Here is a 23,098-nt window from a genome sequence, read left to right as displayed (position 1 = left end):
TTTACATCAGAGAGGCCGCAGAAATCACCGAGCCATGTAAGTTTCCGCAAAGTTTAACCCGTCAACAAAAAAATCTATTAAAATAGCTTCCCACAGTTTTTAAACAGAAGCTCTTATCACGTGGTATCAGTTTAAACTTTTATAGAGTTTATTTAATAAGACTGTTCAGGATAAAGTAACTACTTTACGCGTTGACAAATTACTAAACAAATTACACCAAGGCAAAGTGATTCAGAAACACTAAAAATTTGGCCAAAATATAGTTTTTTGAGTAGTGTAATTTCAATAATGTTACTAGCTAACTATTTTTTACAGATTCTTATGATTCTAATGGTATAAAAAAATTAATACTGAAATAATAGATTTAAACGTTAATATACGTTTGAAATTGATCGAAAACAGCTTTTTTTTATCATTAAAATTTTATCATTATTAAAACTTAATTTTCTCCCTATATACAAAGTTTTTTATTTTAGTTTTTATAACATGCAAAGATAATATATAATTCTATTTTAATTAAAAAAAAAAAAATTTTAATATGTATTTATACAAGTTGTAAAAAATGCATTTAAAAAATGCTTTTTTAACGATTTTATACTGTTATTTATGGTGCTAGGACTTTTTACCTTAGACTTCCTTCACGAAGCCAATTCTTTTTTTAAAGAGAGTTTGTATCATTTGTATTATAAGAAACCAAAAAAATTTGCTGCCCCAACTTGCCCCATTTGGAAATAATGTAGTTTTAAAAAGTTCATTTTATAGAAAAAATTAACAACTTTCATGTTTTGAGAGTTTTTCCTAACACGTTTCTCTTTTTAGTTTAAAATGAATATAAAGTTTACTGAACATCAGCTTTATTTAGTTATTAAAGACAGAGGTTTAATCGATAAAAATGAATTGCTTCAAAATTTACTTTTTGATTACATTTTGGAAGTTAATCAGACTTGCGTTCTTCTAAACAATATAAAAGTATACTAAAAATAATGGAAAATTTTATTCAAAACTTAAAAAAGAAACTTTATAATCATAATCGACAACGTGATCGCTTTAAAACTAAAGAAGCAAGTTGGTTTCAATCAGATCTAGTTATTCTAAAAAAAATTAGAAGAACATTCCATTCCGTCACCTTTTAATAACATAACGTATCAAAATGTAAAGAAAACACTTGGAAGAAAATGCCTTGAATGGGAACAATCAACCATCAGAACAAAAAGAAGAAAGAGTGAAAAAATGGGAACAAACCATACTTATGACGAGTTGATCTTATCTGCTATAGTAAGTTCAAGGAGAAGTCAATGCTATAGTCTGTGTTTTACTTTAAACCAATTTGTTTCTTCTCCTAGTCTACCCAATAAAGTAACTAATATGATTAAAAATGAAAAGCCTATTATAAAATTATCTCCAAAAGAAGGTTTGGCTTTGATGGTTCCAGCTGGTTTGCCCCAAAGAGTTTATCAGAAAATAAGGGTTACAGCTGAGGAAAGAAATGCAAATGTACATCCTTTATATAGTGATATTTTATTAGCAAGAAAAGATTGCTATCCTGATGGCATTATATTTAGTGAGCAAAGTGTTGAAATTAAACTTTAAAGCCTTCTTGATCACACAATAATTCGTTTTTTCCAAATGGATTCAATCATAACTCAAATTATGCAACTTTAAAATAACAATAAAACAAAAGGAATATTAAGTTGTAAATGGAGGTTCGATGGTGCATCTGGTCAAAGTAAATATAAGCAAAAATTTGACAATGATAGTTCGAAAGACTCTGATTTATTTAGTACCACTTTTGTTCCTTTGGATCTTTCATTTGGAAACATTTCTGTTTGGACAAACCCTAAACCATCGTCAATTAGATTTTGTCGACCAATACGAGTTCAATATCTAAAGGAATCAGAAGCTATTTTGAAATTTGAAAAAGAATATATTCAAAATCAAATAAATTTGTTAGAGGATTCAGAGTTTGAGTTGATAAATGGTTTGAAGTAATTGTAACTAAAGTTAAATTTGATTTGAAATTAACAATGATTGACGGTAAGGCTGCCAATGCAATATGCTCAACTTCTTCACAACAAATTTGTAATATATGCTCAGCTTCTCCTAAACAAATGAATTCTATTGCATGTGGCTCAATACCAACTCCAACTTCTAATATAGATAACATTGAATTAGGCCTTTCTTCATTGCATACTCAGATAAGGTGTTTTGAATGTTTGTTACACATTTCTTACAGACTTAAAATAAAAAAATGGCAAATTCGTGGTAATTACGACAAAGAAGTTTGTGGAAAAGAAAATGAATCATACAAAATAAGTTCATTGAAGAATTAGGGTTAAGAGTAGATTTTCCTGGGCAAGGTGGTTCTAGAACTTCAAATGATGGTAATACTGCCAGACGAGCATTTAAAAATTTGGATTTATTTTCTTCTATTACAGGCATAGATAAAGAATTAATAGAACGTTTAGCAAACATTTTGAACATAATAAATTCAAGTTATGAGATAGATTCAATAAAATTTAGTGAATATTGCACTAAAACAGCAAAGCTTTATTGTAAAGAATATAATTGGTTTTATATGCCTGTATCTTTGCATAAAGTATTGCTTCACAGTTCTGAAATAATTTCTAAGTTCTTGTTGCCAATAGGATTACATTCAGAAGAAGCTCAAGAATCTAGAAATAAAGATAATAAACAATTCAGATAGTAATAATAAAATAAGTAATTCAGATAGTAATAAGATAATAAGGAGTTAGTAAAAAATTGAATTCGTTAGTATCACTGTGAAATTTAATAAAATAATAGTTCCCTACAATATAAATGAAATTTATGTCATATATAATAATATGTATATAATAAATTAATAATTTATTATATAAAATAATATATGTGTGTGTGTTAGCATCTTTTAATGGGTTCAAAACTTGTAAAATATGGTAATTGGTCAAATGAATCATTAACACTAGCAGTAAATGCAGTTTTAGTTGATGATTGTTCAAAATATTCTGCTGCTAAACAATGTAAAATACCAAGGCAAACACTACATGACTATATAAAACAAGCGTCTGTTGATAAATGTGTTAAAAAATAAGTGCAGGACACCCAACGACACTCTCAGCTTTCAAGAAAAAGAACTTGTTGAAGTTATTTTGACTATGTCACAGAGATTATTTGGTCTGTCTCCAAAAGATGTAAAACAAATGGTATTCCAGTTTTGTGAAGAAAATGGGGTTATTCACAAGTTTAATTGTGCAACTAATTCAGCAGGAAAAGAATGGTTTGGGGTTTTTTTGAAAAGTCATAATAATCTCTCTGTAAGAGTTGCTGAATCAACATCAATGCATCGAGCAATTGGTTTTAATAGAATAAAAGTTAATTGTTTTTATGATGAACTAGAAAAAATAATGTTTAATGCTAATGAAATGCAGCTTATTCCACCATCAAACTTATTTAAAGTAGATGATTCTGGATTGTCTATATGCCATAAACCAGGAAAAGTTGTTGCCCTGAAGGGAAAACATAGTGTTGGTGGCTTAACAAGCTCTGAAAGAGGAAAAACAATCACAATAGTTTGTTGACAATCAGCAAGCGGATTTTTTGTCCCTTCAATGTTGATTTATCCACATATTCGAGTGAGACCTGAATTTTTTGATAAAGCACCAATCGGTTCTGTTTCTGGTGGCAGCAAAAATGGGTGGATAGCAACTGATTTGTTTGAAAAATGGTGTGATCGTTTTTTACAAGCAGTCCAGCCACAGTCAAGAAACCAACCAGTTCTTCTAATTTTAGATGGAAATTTAAGTCATAAAAAAAATCTTAGTCTTATTATAAAAGCTCACGAGACAAATGTTATTATATTATCACTTCCATCCCACTGCACGCACAAACTGCAACCACTTGATGTTTCATTTTTTAAAAGTCTCAAAATTTCTATGATCAAGAAGTTGGTACTTGGCTTCGTCACCATCCAGGTCGTCCTGTAACTGAATTAGAGGCCAGTGAATTATTTGGAATAGCTTATGAGAAAGCTGCAATTGTTCAAAATTGTTAGTCAGGGTTTAAAAGATGTGGAATATATCCATTTGATAAAAATGTGTTTACTGAAGAAGACTTTGCTGCAGCTAAGGCTACTGATCACTCGTATGTTGTATCGAAAATTTCAAAGCCAAATACTACCTCTGAAATGCACCCTACTCTCGACAATAGGTTAGACTCTGCTAAAGATTTAGATCATATTGATTTTGTCACAGAATGTGTAGTTGCTTCTCAGAAAGGTAAATCATTTTAAAAGATGTATTATTTTTACCATCTTTTACCATTTATTTAAAACACAAATGTATTTTTTTTTTATATCAAGCAAAATAATAACTTATCTGTTGTTTTGTTAACCTAAAAAATCGTTCAAATTTTTTATAATTTACATGTTGCCTAATTTTATTCACCTTTTTTAGTTAAATATTTTTACTTAGAACCTGATTCACCAAACTCATCGTTTACACTTCAGAAGTCATTAGAATTAGCCACCTCTGATGAAACCTCACAACCTAATGGTGTTACATTCGGATCACACGCTGGACTTGACATTAAAAATACAAAACGAACAGGTATAAAAAAGAGGGTAAATCATGCTGAAAAAATTACTGGATCACCATATAAATCTCAGCCAGAGGAATCTTTAACTTTGAAATATAAGAACAGGCAGCCACGTAAAAAGTGCATTAAAGAAAATATCTCTACACATCAAAAGACGTGTTTGAATAACCTTGATGCTAAAGATGCGATTAATAAACAACTTTGTGCAATATGTCAATATAGTTATGGGGATCCTGTTGATCCATATTTAAAAGGATAATTGGGATAAATGCCATAAATGCTGTAGATGGTGGCATGAAACATGTGCTGCTATATGTGGTGTTTATGCTAAAAAAGTATTTACTTGTGATGACTATATAAAACACTAATTCTTTAAAAAAAAGTTATATGTCACATATTGATAAACTGTTTTTTAACTTTCTTAAATAAATCTCTTTTTATAAAGTTTTCTTTGAATTTTGTATTTTATTTTTTTATGTTTAACTATTGAAGTTATGTAAAATACTATTTTATGAACTACTTATGAGCTTGTAAACATGAATTCTTATTTGAACAGAATTTAGAAGTAATCATCGAAATCATAGAAATTAGTAATCATTTTATTTACAAGTTTACTTTGAAAGCACATTTTTCTAATAAGGTTTCTGTTTTGGCTGATGTATTCATACTTTACTAAAATAGGTGGTTCAAAAAATATGAATCTTTGTAATTGCAACGCCCTTAATTAAATGCCAATTAGGTGCAACAAATTCCATTAAAGAGACAATTACTTTATACAATGCAGATTTATAGCTGTTTATAATATTTTAATTATATTATTGCGTTTTCAACGAACGTCTTAATTTTCTTAAATAAGCCGAATTTACCCTATCATTGTGCTGAAATTACCATACTAGGTCGCTAATTTCGTCATTTTTGAGTATTTTGTAAAATAAGTTTTACATAAAACTTTGTAATTTTGAAACAATTTTTTAACTATTATTTAATAGATATATCTGCAGGACATCGATATGCATGATTTTTTAACGTTATTAAAGAAACCATTGTCTATAAACAACAAACTAGCTTAATACGCCAAAATTACCCTACTTTACCCTACTTAAAATTACTCAGGGGCAAGGTGGTGGGGAGGGAGGTTCAGTAAAATTTGCTAATCCCTGACCATACTTAACCACTTTTAAAATATTTTGAGTCTTCTTTCCTTGTCTACTTTTTTTACATCTTAGAGTAAATTTTCAGCAATTTTAAATAAATATTTTTGACAAAATTAATTTTTGCCTAATTTTAAGTTATTCCTGATCACTTTGCAAGGTAAAGGAAATTAGTTGTCAACACGAACAGATTTTCATCATTTTTTCAAGATAAATATTTGTAAATTTGAGAACTTTTTTCGTGTAAACAAAGTTCCGTCAATGATAAAATAGACCTGTAAGAATAATTTTAAAATGAGTAAAAAAAGTATAGCCAAATATTAAAAAGCTTAAATAAAGTTTTTTGTTCAAGGTCTGGTTTCATTCGACTCCTTGGTCCTTCATTCACCAGGCTTAATTTTGTGTATTTTTTTAGTATTTTTTCCGATATGTCGCCATTTTTTGCCTCGACTACTCTTTAAGCTCCATGATATATATTCAACTAAGCATTATTTTTTAGTTGGTTTATTTTTTAATGGGCTTTTTTATAATTCATTAGATAAAGCAATACCTTTTTAAAAAGTTCTTTAAATTTATAACTCTCTTGCAAAATGCGACCAAATATTTCATGTTTTCTTTTTTCATATTTCATATATTATTTCATCTGTCATAAAAAGCACATAATAAGCCATTTGTTTTTGTCAAATAAAAATTAGTTTAAACATAGCTGGTATATCATACCACGTTAATATTAAATACTTAATTATTCTTGCGGTTTGCCATAAATTGGCTTTGCCAAATTCTTTAAAACTGTGACAAATTATTTTTTTCTTTATTGTATTTATTGTATTTACATTCATTTTATATACATTTACCCTTAACTGTATATATTTCTGTTGTTAAACATAAAAATAGAAAATTCTATAATATTTATAAACTAGAAGTCTAAAGCAATATAGTAGATGGAGTAGTTCCCTGGACATGAAACCATTGTGTTTTAGGAAGCTACAAAAGTAGTTGATATTTTATATTATTTATTATATCTCTAGTTATACATGTACTAAACTAGTTTAGTAAATGATCTTAACTTCTATATCATCATCAGCGTTATTTCTTAAAGTATTAAAAATGTCTAACTAAATAAAATGAAGCTTAAAACCTGATTATTGCTGTTATCTTGAATAACTAGAAGGAAGTTGATGTGACTGGTTAGACGAGGCGAAAACTTTTCGACGAATCCGACAGAATTTAATATAATTTAATTTCTATTGTTTAAAACAAAAGATTTGTAACAATGCGCAACGAGCATGGTTCGCAAAAACAACAATAGGTTGCACGTCCATCTCTTATAGGTCCATGGTAAACCAGAGTTGATAACACCTCCTGGCGGCAAAGTGACTTTCTGCCGAAAGGCTGACTTTTTTTGGAGGCAGAAGCCACTGGCGGCCGCTGTCAGAAGATATTTCAGAGGCAAATTGTTTTAGAGACCGCGTTCAGTGGCTTCCGCCTCCCAATTGGCGGCGGCTTCCAAAAAATTCTACTTCCAAAACAAAATTCTAACAGTGGCCTCCAATTGGGAGGCGGAAGCAACCAGAGGTGGAAACCAGAACGTTTTGTAGGGAAAAAAACAATTTTGGGAGGCGGCCGCCAATAGCTGCGGAAGTAACGTGGAGGCGAGAAGATTTCTGCCGTTTATCATCTCTGAAGTAAACAACCGTGCACCTTCAGGGGGAGGGGGGATGGATACTTCTGAATAAATCAATAAAAAATTTTCAGCAAATCCTATTTATGACTAAGTATCTCATACTAACTTGTGGCTGGAAAACTCAAAATTAGAGCTGGAACTGATTAACAGATACTTTGAAAGGTGGTTGAGTTTATAAAATTGCTTGAGTAAATATTCATACCAATAAGCTTCTTTAATAGAGTTTATGAATCTTAAATATGATCAAGAGATTTTTTGATGTTGAGACAGCATCCTTTTTAGCATGATATTCAGTTTGGACAAGGCTGTTAGTGCAAACCTGTTTCTGGTTTGAATCAGTAAACTTATGATAATTACTCAGGAGGCTCAGGTTCAAAGTTTTTTTTTTTCTGGTTTGATATCATCAGTAGTTATTTAAATGGTTTTTGCGTAACGATTTTCGGTTTTATGAAATCTTTTAGCGCTCTCTATCATCGTTATTCTACATATCAATAAATGACACCACTAACGGCTCCAAGTTGTAAACGAAAAACTTCGTATTCTCCAATTAGGTAACTCATTTCACCATTTCTAAATTTTCATTAAACCGGCAGAACTTTCCTTCTCACTTCATACTAACTTTTATCTAATTATTTAATTTTCTTCTCTCATCTCCTTAAAGTAATTATGAACCTTCTTTAGTCTTTTAGTTTTTTAATTTGATAAGTTTTTGTTATTTAATTTTTTAAGGTAACGCATGTCAGAAATAACTGGTAGATAACATTGACATGTGACATGTTAAATGTTTTTGCGGGTCACCGGTTGACTAATTTTAAATTATTTTAACCGATACTACAGCCTACTGTCGAATGAAGAAATATAGTTATTTTCATCCGCATAATAGCACATATAAATTAATACACAATATGGCAGGCATAAGCTAAACTTATTCATAATATTTATTACTGCAGAAAGACTTTAGTTAAAAGGCAAGTATAATCATGCTGTAATATTATTTTACAGAACTTTTGGCGCTACTCCACTTTCTCCCCCCCCCCTAATTTTATGATTGATTCTGATAGAGAATTTTATGCTGATTAAGAATCGTATAAAAACATGGGTCTCAAAATCAACGGAAAGTGCTCTAATCTGATGTTGAAAGTACAAAAATATACCACAAATCGCTAATATTCGCCATCTTGAATTCACTAACTTTACGGTTGATATTGTTTTTAACCGCAAAACATTGCCAGCCTGGTTTTTACTATAAGGAATTTTTTCTGGTTTAATATAGATAGCGATTCCAGTTGAAGCAAATTGACGCGATAAGAGTAAATGCCATTGAATTTCATTACCTGGTAAGAGAAAAAAAATGCGGTCAATACACCTGATTATGAAACTTAACGCACCGGTTCTTTGTTCTTTTATTCGAAATCTTTTATATAAAAAATAAAAACCAGGCTGTTGATACTTTGAAAGGATAACTTTTAAACAAAAAAAAATCACTTTTCAAGATGGCGAATATTAGCGATTTGTGGTATATTTTTGTACTTTCGACATCAGATTAGAGCACTTTCCGTTGATTTTGAGACCCATGTTTTTATACGATTCTTAATCAGCATAAAATTCTCTATCAGAATCAATCATAAAATTAGGGGGGGGGGAGAAAGTGGAGTAGCGCCGAACTTTTTATGTTATTTCTAAATGCTAAGCATTTACGATTTTTTGGTATGTTTTTTTTAATAACACCCTAAAATGCCCCATTGGCTTTTTTAGACAAATTTTTTGCAAATTAATTAGAGTCTGTTATGTGTTTTTGTACAAAAAAACAGACTCTAATTTTCATAATTTGTTATAAGACAAATACTTTTCTAGCACAAATATTTTTTAATTTAATTTAAAGTACAAAAATACATAAGTCGATAGTGACATTACTAATTAAAAATGCAGCTTTCTATTTATTTTGATACATCTTTATTTTGATGCATCATTAGTTGAAAACATTTATTTTGATGCATTTTTATTTAAAAACATTTATTTTCATCCATTTTTATTTGAAAACATATTTATTTTGATGCATTATTATTTGAAAACATGTTTATTTTGATACATATTTATTTTGATGCATCATTATTTGAAAACATATTTATTTTGATACATTATTATTTGAAAACATATTTATTTTGATGCATTTTTATTTAAAAACATTTATTTTCATCCATTTTTATTTGAAAACATTTATTTTGATACATCTTTAATTTGATGCATCATTATTTGAAAGCATATTTATTTTGATGCATTTTTATTTGAAAACATATTTATTTTGAAAACATTTATTTTGATGCATCATTATTTGAAAACATATTTATTTTGATGCATTTTTATTTGAAAACATTTATTTTGATCCATTTTTATTTGAAAACATATTTATTTTGAAAACATATTTATTTTGATGCATCATTATTTGAAAACATATTTACTTTGATGCATTTTTATTTAAAAACATTTATTTTGATCCATTTTTATTTGAAAACATATTCATTTTGAAAACATTTATGTTGATGCATCATTATTTGAAAACATATTTATTTTGATGCATTTTTATTTGAAAAAATTTATTTTGATCCATTTTTATTTGAAAACATATTTATTTTGAAAGCATATTTATTTTGATGCATCATTATTTGAAAACATATTTACTTTGATGCATTTTTATTTAAAAACATTTATTTTGATCCATTTTTATTTGAAAACATATTCATTTTGAAAACATTTATGTTGATGCATCATTATTTGAAAACATATTTATTTTGATGCATTTTTATTTGAAAAAATTTATTTTGATCCATTTTTATTTGAAAACATATTTATTTTGAAAGCATATTTATTTTGATGCATCATTATTTGAAAACATATTTACTTTGATGCATTTTTATTTAAAAACATTTATTTTGATCCTTTTTTTTTTGAAAACATATTTATTTTGAAAACATTTATTTTGATGCATCATTATTTGAAAACATATTTATTTTGATGCATTTTTATTTGAAATCATTTATTTTGATCCATTTTATTTGAAATATCTTTATTTTGATACATCTTTATTTTGATGCATTATATATTTTTTTTATATATATATTTGAAAACAAATTTACTTTGATACATATTTTTTTTGATCCTTTATTGTTTGAAAACATATTTATTTTAATGGATTTTTTTTTGAAAACATTTATTTTGACACATTTATTTTGATACTGTTTTTTTGTTGTTTTTTTTTTAGAACAGATTTATTTTGATACATATTTATTTTGATACATATTTATTTTGATACATATTTATTTTGATACATATGTATTTTGATAAAAATTTTTTTTGATGCATTTTTATTTTGATATGTATTTAATATAGTACATATTTATTTCAATACATGTTCATTTTGATACATTTATTTTGATACATTTTTATTTTGACACATATTTTTTGTGTAAGTAGCTTGCTAATTAGCAATGTTTCAGAGCAGAGAACTTTTACGCATTTAAAGGTGATAGGCATAATCAAGGTTTCAAAATCATATTCAAAATGCCTTGGTTATTTATCAGCATATACATGCTTCCTTAGGGTGTGGTACATTAACCAACCACCTCCGGAAGTGGTGAGGCTACGTATCACATTCCTCTGGATTTACTGTTTAAAATGTTTAACATCCTAAAGTTTGTCTGTTTAACAGGTATGCATATTTACTTTCATACTTTAGAAATGAACTTTTATTTGATTTAAAGATTTTTATTTAATGTAAAAATTCTTAGTCTTAGTATAATAAATATGAACATATGAACATCAAATAATTCTTGTTAAAAACAATCATTCTTAATGTTTGCTAAGTGATCAACAGTTACTTCTAGTCAGCAATAACTCATTTGCTTATTAAAAATTGCAATTGTATGGCCCACTTTTGTCGAAAAACTGCATCTAACCAAATAGGTCACTCGAAACTTTATTTTGGGTTCACCAACAATATGTGTCAGTGACAAAGTCTATTGTTTGCTATTCCTTCTTAATACTATTGTATGTTAAAATGGGTTGCTCTCCATCCACAATTGACAAAGGTCTCATTAGAATGTCACTTGTATTTGATTCTGAATCACACCAGTCAAAAAGTAATAAATCTACAAAAAGAATAAGCAATTGAAGTCTATTATTTACAAATTTTGTTAATAAAAATTTCTTTTAACATTTGTAAAGCGTAATATTTTTACATATAAGAATTTCAGAGTTAAAAAAAAAATAGCAAAATTAAACAAACCATGATTTGTCCAAATGTATTTTTCTAAGCTATCAGTAGAAGTTGAAGATTCTGTATCCATTTGATAAAACTTAAAAGAAAAAAAAATTTCAAGTTTTTTTTTTTTTTGAAAAAAGAAAAAAAAGAATTATTGAAATAAGTTATGCCATTCATTCTTTTTATTTAAAAAAAAAAAACCATATCATGGTAGTGTAAAAAATTCCTGATACTTTTTGCTGTATTTGTGATTCGCTTACATATTCATGACAACAAATATTATAAGCAACTTATGTAAAATGTCTGTTTTAGTTTAGATAAGGATAAGGGTAGGATTAAGGCAGTTTTTCTGCACTTTGTGCTCAAATGATCAATGTGAATGGTTGATTAAAAGGAAAGTATCAATATCTTTCATAATTATGATGATGTGGAGAGAATCAGTGCAAAGTTATATCTTTTTTATGACATACTACAAATATAACAAGAACAGCTATCAAATTCAAAAATTATTCTCTATGTGTTTTGGTTGTTTTTCAGTGTTGCTAATATTTTTTCCTAAGAAATTTCAAACTTTCTAACATTAAAAGCCCTTTTACTTTTATTTGAAGCTTGTTTGTACATCTGTAGAATAATACAATTATGAAAGAAATTTGTTTTATACATGGTTTAATCACAGAAAAAAGAACAACTTGTAAATTATCACTTTGTAAAAATCAGGAAACCAAATGAGATCATCAGTGTCTTGTTCATCTTTGTACATACAAATTTATATTGAACTTTATGAACATTATTTGGGCATCCTAAAGTTTTTGCAGCATTTATGACAAACTTGAGAGATAGTTCTAGATTCTTATTCAAACTTGAGAGATAGTTCTAGATTCTTATGACACAGTCAAGTTTAAATGACATACTATTTGTTTGTATTTTTTAATGTAAGTGACATGGAAAAAAATGCACTTAACAAAAACACTTGAGATTTAGAGAGTGAAAATTAGAAGTACCAAGCTAATCCTAGGACTAGCTTACTAACCCTAAACCATAAAAAATTACATTTAGTATAGTAACATACATAAGTAATTTAAATGTCATTATTCTGGAAAACCCAAATTTTCTTTCTTTTAACATTACTTTTTTCACAATGCCATACCACAAACGCCATTGTGCCCAAAATATGTCAAATTTTCAAAATTTGACATTCTATAATCCCAATAGGTAACGGTGTTGTTGATTTGCATCAGAAATTAACTTTTAAACTTTCTTAAGTTCTTTGATAATTAAATGATTTCACTTACATCTTGTGTGTCAACACAGCACAAGTCTTTATCGTAATGCCAGTTATCTCCATTATTCCAATTGTCTCCATTATTCCAATTATCTCCATTATATTGCAAAAGACGGTCAAAATAAGTGTTCTAAAATAAAAATATATGATGAAAAATGATTTTTGTTTTAAAATCTTCTTAAATGTTGAACTATATTGTTATATCACCACCCATCATAGGGTTTCACCACCCATCATGGTTTTATAGGAATCTAGAAAGAGTTTAAACAAAGTTTTTTAAGTTCATTTAATTTAATTGAGCTATCTAGTATTAGTATGTTTTTATTGAAATAATTTATGAAATGGCTTTTATTATGATTGGCAAGGAAGAATTGCATTTTTAAAAAAAGAATTGTAATTTTTTGAATAGATTGATTTATTGATATTTTTATGCGTTAGAACATATATTTTTAAATTTAGGAAATCTGGCACCATTAGAACCTTTTGTGCATACTTATACAATATTATCATAATATTTTATATTTCTGTAATGGAGATATCAGAGTTTTCCTTGGAGACAAAATGAAATGAACATGCATAAACATGAACGTACGTGAGTTAAAAAATTTGAATTATAAAAACCATTTTACTGGCAATTTGTGTAATAAAAACAGATTAAGACTTAAAATTGATTAACAACAGCAGATAAGTTGGTTTAATCTTTTTGTTTTGAATTTTTTCCTGTAGTAATATTATTTAACAGATTAAATAACTTTAAGTTGTTTAGTTGGTTGTCATTGTGCATGTATAAAGCAAGTTTAAAGGGATAATCGCGAAAGACCTTTTGAGTCAGTAGATTATAAAAAATATTTCTTGATTTCAATGAACAGCTTTAAATAAATTGTGAATTTTTTATAAAAATAAAGACAAGGAAGAAATTTAATCATAACTTTTGACATGTGTTTTTTTTTTTTTTTTTTAATAGTAATTATTCTTTTCAGATCATAAGCACGCTTAAGTTACTTATATTTTTACAAGTGTATTAGGTTTGCAAATCATAAAAAAACTATTCATAAAATTAGATTTATACTTGACACCGAATATTTTAAGAGTATCAAACGTTGCATTTTTCGTTATAAAAAAAATTGTAAAGAAACATTCCTGTGAATATTAGTTGAAAATATTTGCAAAAAGTCATTTGAAGACCGCCGCAGAAAAATGCAACTCCGTTTTTTAATTAAACAACTAGGAAAAAAAAGTCAGTATTATTATCTAGTTTTTAAGTGACCATCCACTGAAATAGAGATTAGATTTTTCAAGTTTAAATGCAGGTTTGCTCAACATAACAAAAATGGGGAGCCATCGCTTTTCAGTTAACCACTTTAATTATTTTTGTCATGTTGTGGAATCAAATAAATATATTAGAAAACCGTGATCGAATATTTTTTGATCAAAGGACAAAAGTGATCGTTTTTCAGTTAACTAATTTGCTTATCTTTGTCATGCTGTAGAATCAAATAACGATAATCAACAACCGTGATCGAAGATTTTTTGGTCAAAGAAAGAAGAAGTACGAGATAATTGATTCTAAATTAGAATCAATTATCTCGTACTTCTTCTTTCTTTGACCAAAAAATCTTCGATCACGGTTTTCGATTATCGTTATTTGATTCCAAAGCTTAGAACTTCACAATTCCAGCACCAGCTTAGAATTTTTAAGCTGTTTATATTTATCAAAATTAAAATGCATCTGTTTCAATCAATGTGAGCACGATTTTTTTTTAAAAAAACGTAATTTATATTTTGTCCTTCACAAACTCTTATTCAGGCCCAAAGGTAGGTTTTATCGTTATAATATGAATGTAAAAGAAAAGAAAAAAAACCAGTTGGTAAATATTTCTTTATAGCGCTGCATAATCAAGCATATTTTACCCTATAAATCATTCGTGTAACATTAGTTATATACAGGTAGATCCTAATTCAGATCAATAACTCTATACAATAAGGATTTAGTTTCAAAAAAATAAGAGAAAAAAAAGCCATTTAAGAATGTTAAAGTGTCACTATAATTGTGTTACTTTAATTCAATTCGATGGAATTCGAATCGTTTTTTTTTTTTTTTTTTTTTTTTTTTGTAATTATTAAAACTGAAATTTTAAAAAGTCTTTGGTTTGAGAAAACCAGATATGTTTAAACACAACTTCAAACCACAAAGTTTGAGAATCAGTCATTTTAGGCGACCAAACTTTCGCGAAGACATTTTGGCCTCATTCGTTAAAGATTATATTTCGGGAAAAAAAAAAAAAAAAAAAAGGGAAATTCTTATTTAAGAAATCTTTTTTCGTAGAAAAGTTGAATGAAAAAATTGTCCTAATTCTCATATTCGCAAAAGTTTGTTTTTGCGAATGTTTGTGCGCCTAAAGTACCTCTTTCACAGTATGCTTAATGTGGTTTAATTTGGTGGGTAGAGGCAAAATTACAGTTTGCTCTTCAACATACGAAAGATTGTAGAAGTTGCTGGCACTAAGAATCTTTGCAAAGCACACTATTTCGGCTGGCTCAGATAAGCACTTCATTCTCTTCATTGCGAGCTGTAAAATTTCCATCAGGTGATTGAATTTCTTTTATCTTAATATGATTAGCACTTGGGATAAAAGAGACAAAAAAAAGTGCAAACAGATAATTCTATGAAGTGTTGGTCGAGCAGCTGATAAAAAAAATAAAAGTAAAAAATCATTTCCGTAAACCACTCTTTTAATCTGAAAAGGGCTGAAGTTGTAGTAAGATCATGGTAGCGCTACCAACTGCCATATCAAAGCCACACCTGAAAATACCTGAGATTCACGGTTTGTTATAAAACGGTTGAAAACTTCACATTAACGAATCAGCCAAAAAGTTCGGAACATTAAAAAGATTTTTTTTACTATTTAAGAATTTTAGTTCCATTTTTAATCCAATTATCACTTAAAATTACAAATTGTAAAAAAATTTGAACAGCAAAAATTTATTTCACTGAAATATTGATTAGTTGATGTGTAAATCCAAATTATATTTTGAAAAAATATAATTTGGATTTACACATCAACTAATCAATATTTCAGAAAAATTTTTTTTGTAGAGCTGATCTTTTTGGCTGATTTTTGGCAAATTTTTTTTCGTAGAGCTGATCTTTTTGGCTGATTCCTAGCTGATAAGGTGATCAGAACTTTGTCGAAAATAGCCTTTTGTAATTCTGATAGTGCTTCATCATGCTCACATCCAGTTCAAGTACAGTTCTATAAATATCCTATCGTGATGATTCAAAGAGCCTCGAGAAGCCATATGTTTTGCTTCAGGAGAACAGAATACAAAAAATCCGAGATTTATCGCTTTTGTATACCAACCTACAAAATCATTACAATTTCTTGCATCTTGTGAAGTAATGGCAAAAGAAAACATCCCTTGTTGAAAACCTTATAACATCCTGATATCCACTGATAGCGCATGCACAAATAATAATTGTAACAGTACCTACTTTTCTTCTTTAAAGAAGTATAAGAGGCTTAAACTAATTTCAAAAGTTCAGTTGAGAGTACTATGGTAACCGAGGCCAGCAATAGTCTGGGCAGAGAAGTGAGATATTGACGAAGTTTTAAATCGCTTTTATTAGAAAGAAAAGAAATGAATAATCAAACAGAAAAAAATTTATACTCATCATTATTATAATGACGGGCATCATCATTATAACGATCAATTAAAGAGAATTAACTGATATGCAAATTAATAAAAATTTCTTACAAATTGAAGGTATTCATCCAAAAACAAATTCTGAACTTTGATATCCGAGCTAGAATTGTTGCTAGAATGAACTTCTGGATCCTTTGCTGTTAATGATTAAAAAAATAATAAAAAATACAAATCAAAATATTGTTGGAAATTCTTAACACCTTTACCAATTTAAATTTGATTTCTTATATTTAGCGTTTTTAATATTTAAGACTTAAAAAATAAAATGAAAATTGTATTATCTTGCAATTTTATAATGTAAAAACCATAAAAAAGAATGAAAAACTTTAATTACTATGTATTTTGTGCTTTATTAAGAAAAAAAGAAATACTCACTGCATTCAAAGTTGAATAATTCTCTTGAATCATTGGTTTGAATTGGTTTTTCCGCAGGTAAATCATTTGGTTTATTGAATAACTTTTTATCGAGAACTTTGGTATCACTTTCTACTTTTTGGCTTTTTTGTTGTAAACTCGACTTGGAGCGGGTCAGATATTGAACTTCAACCTCGGGTTTCATTTTTTTTTCATGTTCCTAGAATTATAAAGGAAATAATCTTACCATATATGTGTGTGTGTGTGTGTGTGTGTGTGTGTGTGTGTGTGTGCGTGCGCGCGCGCTTATATAATGGTAAGACTCTATTTTTTTTAAATCACCTTAAAAACATTTGGCAAGTTTTGATTGAAAAAAAGTCTAACGAAAACATTCAGTCGAAAAGTTACCTTTTCAAGAGCAGCTCTTCGATTATTTTTTTGATATACTAAATCAAGATATTGTTACTTTATTTAAAACATACAAAACAAAGTGATTCATTTTGCTTTTTTTTATTAATAAATGTAAAATGTTCACCATTTGTCCTACTCTTAACGTGCTTGGAAAATTTAAATACGCGCGTTGCATTTGTCCCTTTCAGCTCTCCTTTTCCTCGAAGCATTTTAATATCTGGCACAGAGTTAGCTGCACATCTAAAGTTTGCTTTCCACGTTTTATAGTTTGGCTCATCAATACCTAAAAAGAAAAGCAAACAACTTTAGGCTGAAAGTAATGCTCGTAATGAGGAATATAAATGTGCCTAAACGCGAAACGAAATCAAGTCGACTACGTATAAAATATCTCGAATAAAAAACACACGTAAAAAGTTTTATTTCGTGAAATATTTACGTAAGATACCTTTCAACAACATATGTAAATACGACCAAGGAATATTATACTACAACATTAACGCTCTTTAATTACTAACCTTCTCGATACTTCCCAGTATGGATTGCCCATTGCTTGAATAAAGATGCATCTTCGCTCTTCCAGTCTTGCCCAGAAGCGTGTTTCCAAGAAATCTGAAAAGTTCCTTCGCTTCGATTAATCCAACTTAAACCTTCTTGAACCAAATTAAATTAACAAAAAAAGTTTAAGGGTGTGATAAAAAAAGTTTAAAGGTGTGATAAAAAAAATTTAAGGGTGTGATAAAATATATTTACTAATTACTAATAGAACAACATTTATATTGTGAACAAATCTCGATTATAAAATCATGCATCAGTATAATATAATGTAAGCAACAAATTTAAAATCAGAAGCGACAAATGCCAACCTTTATACTTTCCACTGTCAAGTTGGGCTTCCAACCAGGCTCTCATTCCAAGTCTTGTAGGTCCCATAGTCTAAATAAAGCATGCTTTAAATGTTCGTGCTCAATTATCTTCTGAATGTTTTTTCTAATTTCTTTAATTAATTTAAGTGTTAAATTGGAAAATTTATAAACAACAGTAAAGGCTGGTTTTCAGTCATGACAGTTTTCCGTGGAGAGAATTTTTTTTTTTGTTTATTTTTTCAGAAGAATTTACATTCTGGGAAACTACATGTTGCGCAACTCTAATCAGAAAATTTTTCTGTCTGCAGAAAAATGTCCTGACTGGAAAGCGGCCGTGATGTAGACAACAAAGCATTATTTCTTAAGCGCAGTTCAAGATTTACTGAAGTGAGTTTCGCAAACAATTTAAGACGTGCGATAGATCACGACAAAAAAGAAGTTTATGAGTTTAAGTTGCGTCCGATAGACTTTTAGTTTTCTTGTTTTTAAACAACTTTCGGCATATTTCATCTTATCTCTCTAAAATAACATAGTACTTGCAGACAATAAATATTTATAAAAAAATATATTGTTTATACAAGCCACGCACACATCGCTAACAAGCAACATTTTTTTGTTGAGATATTAAAAGATTTTATTTCAATTGTAAACCTTTTTGATCCAGCAGAATTTTTTTTTTTTCTTTAGATAATTTTAACTTTGTTAGGAAAAGAATTCCTTTTTGACTTCATCCAATGAAAAACCGATAAAATTGGTTGAAAATGAAGGTCTTACTTTTCTCTCTCTGCTAAGATTTAGAAGCCAATTTATTTTATTTATATTGGTATAATAGAGTTAACAAATGGACGAATTATAAAAATTAAAAAGCGTGATGCGAATCGTAGGTTTTTTGAAGTTAAGTAATCGGGTCAAGTAAAAATCCTAGAAAATCTAAAGAAAGGTGACAGTAACCCAGAGAGAGATGAGTTATTAGCAGTTGGGGAAAGCGTGACAAGAGTAATTTTATTAAAAAATACAATGAAATATTGCAAGATAAAAAGACATATATATATAGATATATATATATATATATATATATATATATATATATATATATATATATATATATATATATATATATATATATATATATATATATATATATATATATATATATAATAGCCTCATATTTAACCTAATATGATTTTTAATTATAACAAAATGAGTTTTCTACTCTTTGTAAAAGGAAGAAAATCATACCTCTAAAAAATTATCTTGTGAAACTTTGTGAAAATAAAGGCGCCGGCAAGTGTCTGTTTATAGATTGCTTAGTCGTTCTACAATTAATTTGTTGATAGAATGCTTAGGCTTTTTACTATTAACTTGCTATCGAAACTAAACAGTTTCTATTCTCCACCAGAAAGATTTTATTTTAGAACTATGGATAGTTACAGAGTTCTTTTTAATTTTTATTTTTTAAATTTCATAATTTAAACGAAACTAAATATTGAGGTTTTTTTTTTAATGAAATTGTAAAATGAAGTTTAACGAAAAAAAAACTTTTAACTTGAAAGATTCAACAACGATGACGGTGGAGAGAGCTGAGTTCCATAAAAGAGGTTCTTAGAAAGATTAAAAGTGATAACTTCTAAGAACTTTCAACAGTTTATCTACGCAATGTGATAAAATCACATGGCTTTAACTTTTTAGTTTTAAAGAACTATATTTGATTTTAATAACAATTATTTTCCCAAATTTACTATTTTAGTTTTTTAAATAATAAATAAGCTCTAATCGTGATCCCAACTATTTAACGATTCAACAGTCAATACAGATTTCGAATTACCGATGCACATTTTGACGATTTCCTGCTGATGGGAATATCAACCTACAAAAGGATTATTACTAACCCACTGATACTTAGCACCAACATTCACATTAATACTAACGAATTTGATTTGTAATGATTTTTAAAAAAATGGATTTTAGGATATTTATATTAAGGTAATGTATATTGAGTTATATCATTTTATGCATTATTTCAAATATATATTCAAACTTAAAATTTGTGTTAAAAAGTAAAATGAGGCTGTCGTATCGCCACTAGTTCTAAAAATTTGGGTTCCTTTAACTTAAAACTATAACATAAAATTTGGTGACGCTCTAAATTAAAAGAGCGAACTTCGAAAAAGTTCCTAGAAAATCTTAAAAAAATTCCAAGAAAAAAAAAAAAAGCTTTTTTTTTAAAATTACATTTAAAAATACTTAGAGTTGAAATTTTTTCAGTCAAACTATTTTAGAATGATCGGGGCTTTGGAAGGTGTTTTTTTATGTTAAAAAATAAGGAGTAAAAGTGGGGCATTTAGGTTTCGACATTAACAAGCTATAGACACATACTTTGTTTATTTGATTTTACTCTTGTTTACGAGTTAACTTGAGCCAAAACGGGGAAATCTAATTGGCGCCAGTCTTTTTTTTTTCGCCGATAAATACTTAGAAAACTTTAAATTTAAAATTTTGCGACGATACTGAGTTGATTTTAATCAATCTAATTACGTGTCGTAGATAATTTTTCGCGTTTTAAAGTTTTTACTGCTATAAGTACATTATTACTAGACAATAAATTCCAGTATGAAAATAGCAATACAATTTATAAATGAAGTTTTAAAGCCTTCTGTGGCGCTAATAATTTCAGAATAACAAAATTTCTCAAATGCTGGAATTAGCCATTTTTAAATGGGGCAGATTATGGTTTGAGCCATTTTGTTTTATGTAAAAAAACCTCTCTATTTTCAGTTTATAAAGAGCAATTAATGTATTAATAAATAATTCGTGTTAAGAATGATAACTCTATTTTTCTGTGACTTAGATAGAGTTAAATTCGAGCTCAAAGAGAGTAATACTAAGATCATCAAAATTCAACAAACACAACAAAAGATTACTGCATAACTTAAATTCACTACGCGTTTACTTTATAAAAATCAGTGGAGAAAAGTGAAATAAACACTGGGCAATCGTGCAGTTGGATTAATGGTTAACAAAATTAAAAAATGCAATAAACAAAATGAATAATGCTAAGGCGCTGTTTTTAATTGTCATCGATTAAATCTTTTTAAAAAAATTATTTAAACCATTTTGGTCATTTTAAAGTGTTTTTAATATGTCATAATAACCAAAATATAATATATAATAATAACCAAAATGATCATTTTCAAAATCGTTTTCAGCATTTTATTTCATTACATATCTGTGTATTTAATGAGTTAGAAACAATAATAATAAAAAATATATATATATACACATTTCCCACATATATTTCAACATAAAAACATTTTTCGAAATAAAACATACAAAAGAATGATTTGGGATTCTTTCATTTTTTTGAATGTTTGTTTTTTAGGCTGTGCAGAAGAATTGTCTGAAAAGATTTGAAACTCGCCCTTTTCTTAGCTTGTTTTTTTGGTTTCTTGATTTGGCCTTAAAAGTGATTCACTAGGGCAAGGTTCTGAATTAGAGAGTCCATCTTAGCTATCCTGTGGTACACCAATTTTGTTAAGGTACCATTTTTCTTTAACAAGTGGATTGAGGTTTTCATAGTTTTTACTAATGAAAACGACCTTCTCTGCTGTTTCTGGCATTAAGCTATGTCTATGTTTGGTAAAAATTTGGCCTGCTGCAGAAAAAGCTCATTCAGATGGAGCTGAAATGAAGAAAAAACTAAAACAATGTGGTAAAAATTATGATTCATTTATAGAAAAAGAATATCAATGGCTTCAAGAAAATCTTTTGAACAATAAAAGAAAACACTTTGATTCTGGAAAATACCATTAACAATGGGTGGTCCTTGGATATCGAAGCAAAAGAGAAAAAATAAAAGAACTAGGTGCTGAACATTATTGCTCTAACTTTAGTCTCTACAAAAATTACGTTTTTTAAAAAAAGTCAAATGTTTTACAGAAAATTCAAAAAAGTTAAAGACACATTGGATAAAATCTTTCCTTTAAATATGAGTGTAAGGCAAGCTCTTGATTTAAAAGTGAATACTGAACTCAGCGATAAACAATATTAAATGATCAAAAACTTAGCCCTTAGACATATTTATCCCTTTCTTGCACGATATTTTAGTGGGAAAGTTAAATACTAAAATCCTAAAAATATTTTTTTGCAAATATTAAGTAGAGTAATGTTCCAAGATGTTGTGTATTGGCTTGAAAATTCTAAAATTTTAATCAATTTTATTTTTTTACGCGTGCACCCGAACCTTACTCGTGCGTGAACGCGTTTGCGCGCAATATACGCGTAAAAGGTACGTGTAAAAAATAATTTTGTTAATAAAAATTTTAATTCTTTGACCCAAAAAACTATTATTTTCAAATATAATATGTTTATTTACAATTTCTATCGGGTTTTATTGAGATTTTGCCGGTTTTTGATAATCCTGAGTCATTGTGCACCATGTTTTGAGAAAGTTTTAGCGTAAAAACGAGACTTAAATTTCTAATTGACCAACACATCTAAATTAACTTTGATATATTAAAAGAAAAATTAAAAGAAAAAGGGCATGTGAATTACTTGTATTACCTGATACTACTTTGGCTTTCTTTATAATACGCATATTTTTTAGTTTGTTTAAGATCTTCAAGTCCAAATCTCACAAAACATCAATGAACAATGAAAATAATTTTTTTAAATCTTACCTTCATATTTTGAAAAAAAATTTCCATATAAGAGATGGCATTGTGCTATTGTTTTTTTTAATCAGATGCTAACCAATTAAAAAATTTGTAAAAGTTAAATTAGAATCATTAAATTGTAGCCTTA

General features: G+C 28.0%; 1 protein-coding gene and 1 pseudogene across 3 annotated transcripts; one reads left to right on the top strand and one right to left on the bottom strand.

Moving 5' to 3' along the window:
* Positions 1-3,843: 3,843 nt before the first annotated feature.
* Positions 3,844-4,950, top strand: LOC149888082 (uncharacterized; annotated as a pseudogene).
* A 6,216-nt stretch (positions 4,951-11,166) lies between these two features.
* Positions 11,167-19,677, bottom strand: LOC145189254 (uncharacterized). Of its 3 annotated transcripts, none has more exons than XR_016452589.1 (10): positions 19,538-19,677; positions 18,299-18,368; positions 17,951-18,085; positions 17,560-17,718; positions 17,433-17,470; positions 17,046-17,244; positions 16,722-16,807; positions 12,753-13,095; positions 11,708-11,777; positions 11,167-11,570 (listed from the first exon to the last, which is right to left on the bottom strand). XR_016452589.1 is itself a non-coding variant. In XM_090087836.1 (10 exons), exons 2-10 carry the CDS (start codon positions 18,363-18,365, stop codon positions 11,449-11,451), a joined length of 996 nt encoding a protein of 331 aa, XP_089943962.1. In that variant the 5' UTR covers positions 18,366-18,368; positions 19,538-19,677; the 3' UTR covers positions 11,167-11,448. The 3 variants fall into 3 exon arrangements, 2 of the variants coding, with proteins under 2 accessions (XP_089943962.1, XP_089943963.1); XM_090087836.1 differs by having other exon boundaries at positions 12,976-13,095; XM_090087837.1 differs by having other exon boundaries at positions 12,976-13,095; positions 17,951-18,082.
* Positions 19,678-23,098: the final 3,421 nt, after the last annotated feature.

This window comes from Hydra viridissima, unplaced genomic scaffold (genome assembly GCF_058129835.1).
Source record: "Hydra viridissima isolate aposymbiotic clone 2 unplaced genomic scaffold, HvirCarnegie_v1 scaffold_5, whole genome shotgun sequence".
NCBI lineage: Eukaryota > Metazoa > Cnidaria > Hydrozoa > Anthoathecata > Hydridae > Hydra > Hydra viridissima.
This window is presented reverse-complemented; position numbering and strand designations above follow the sequence as displayed.

Excerpts from the sequence above, each read along its gene's own strand:
- LOC145189254 (XM_090087836.1), bottom strand. The coding sequence starts at position 18,365 with ATGGGACCTACAAGACTTGGAATGAGAGCCTGGTTGGAAGCCCAACTT. Across the intron at positions 17,471-17,559 it reads CGTTAAGAGTAGGACAAATG|TATATCAAAAAAATAATCGA; the intron begins GTGAACATTTTA and ends ATCTTGATTTAG. Across the intron at positions 16,808-17,045 it reads ATTATTCAACTTTGAATGCA|CAAAGGATCCAGAAGTTCAT; the intron begins GTGAGTATTTCT and ends AATCATTAACAG.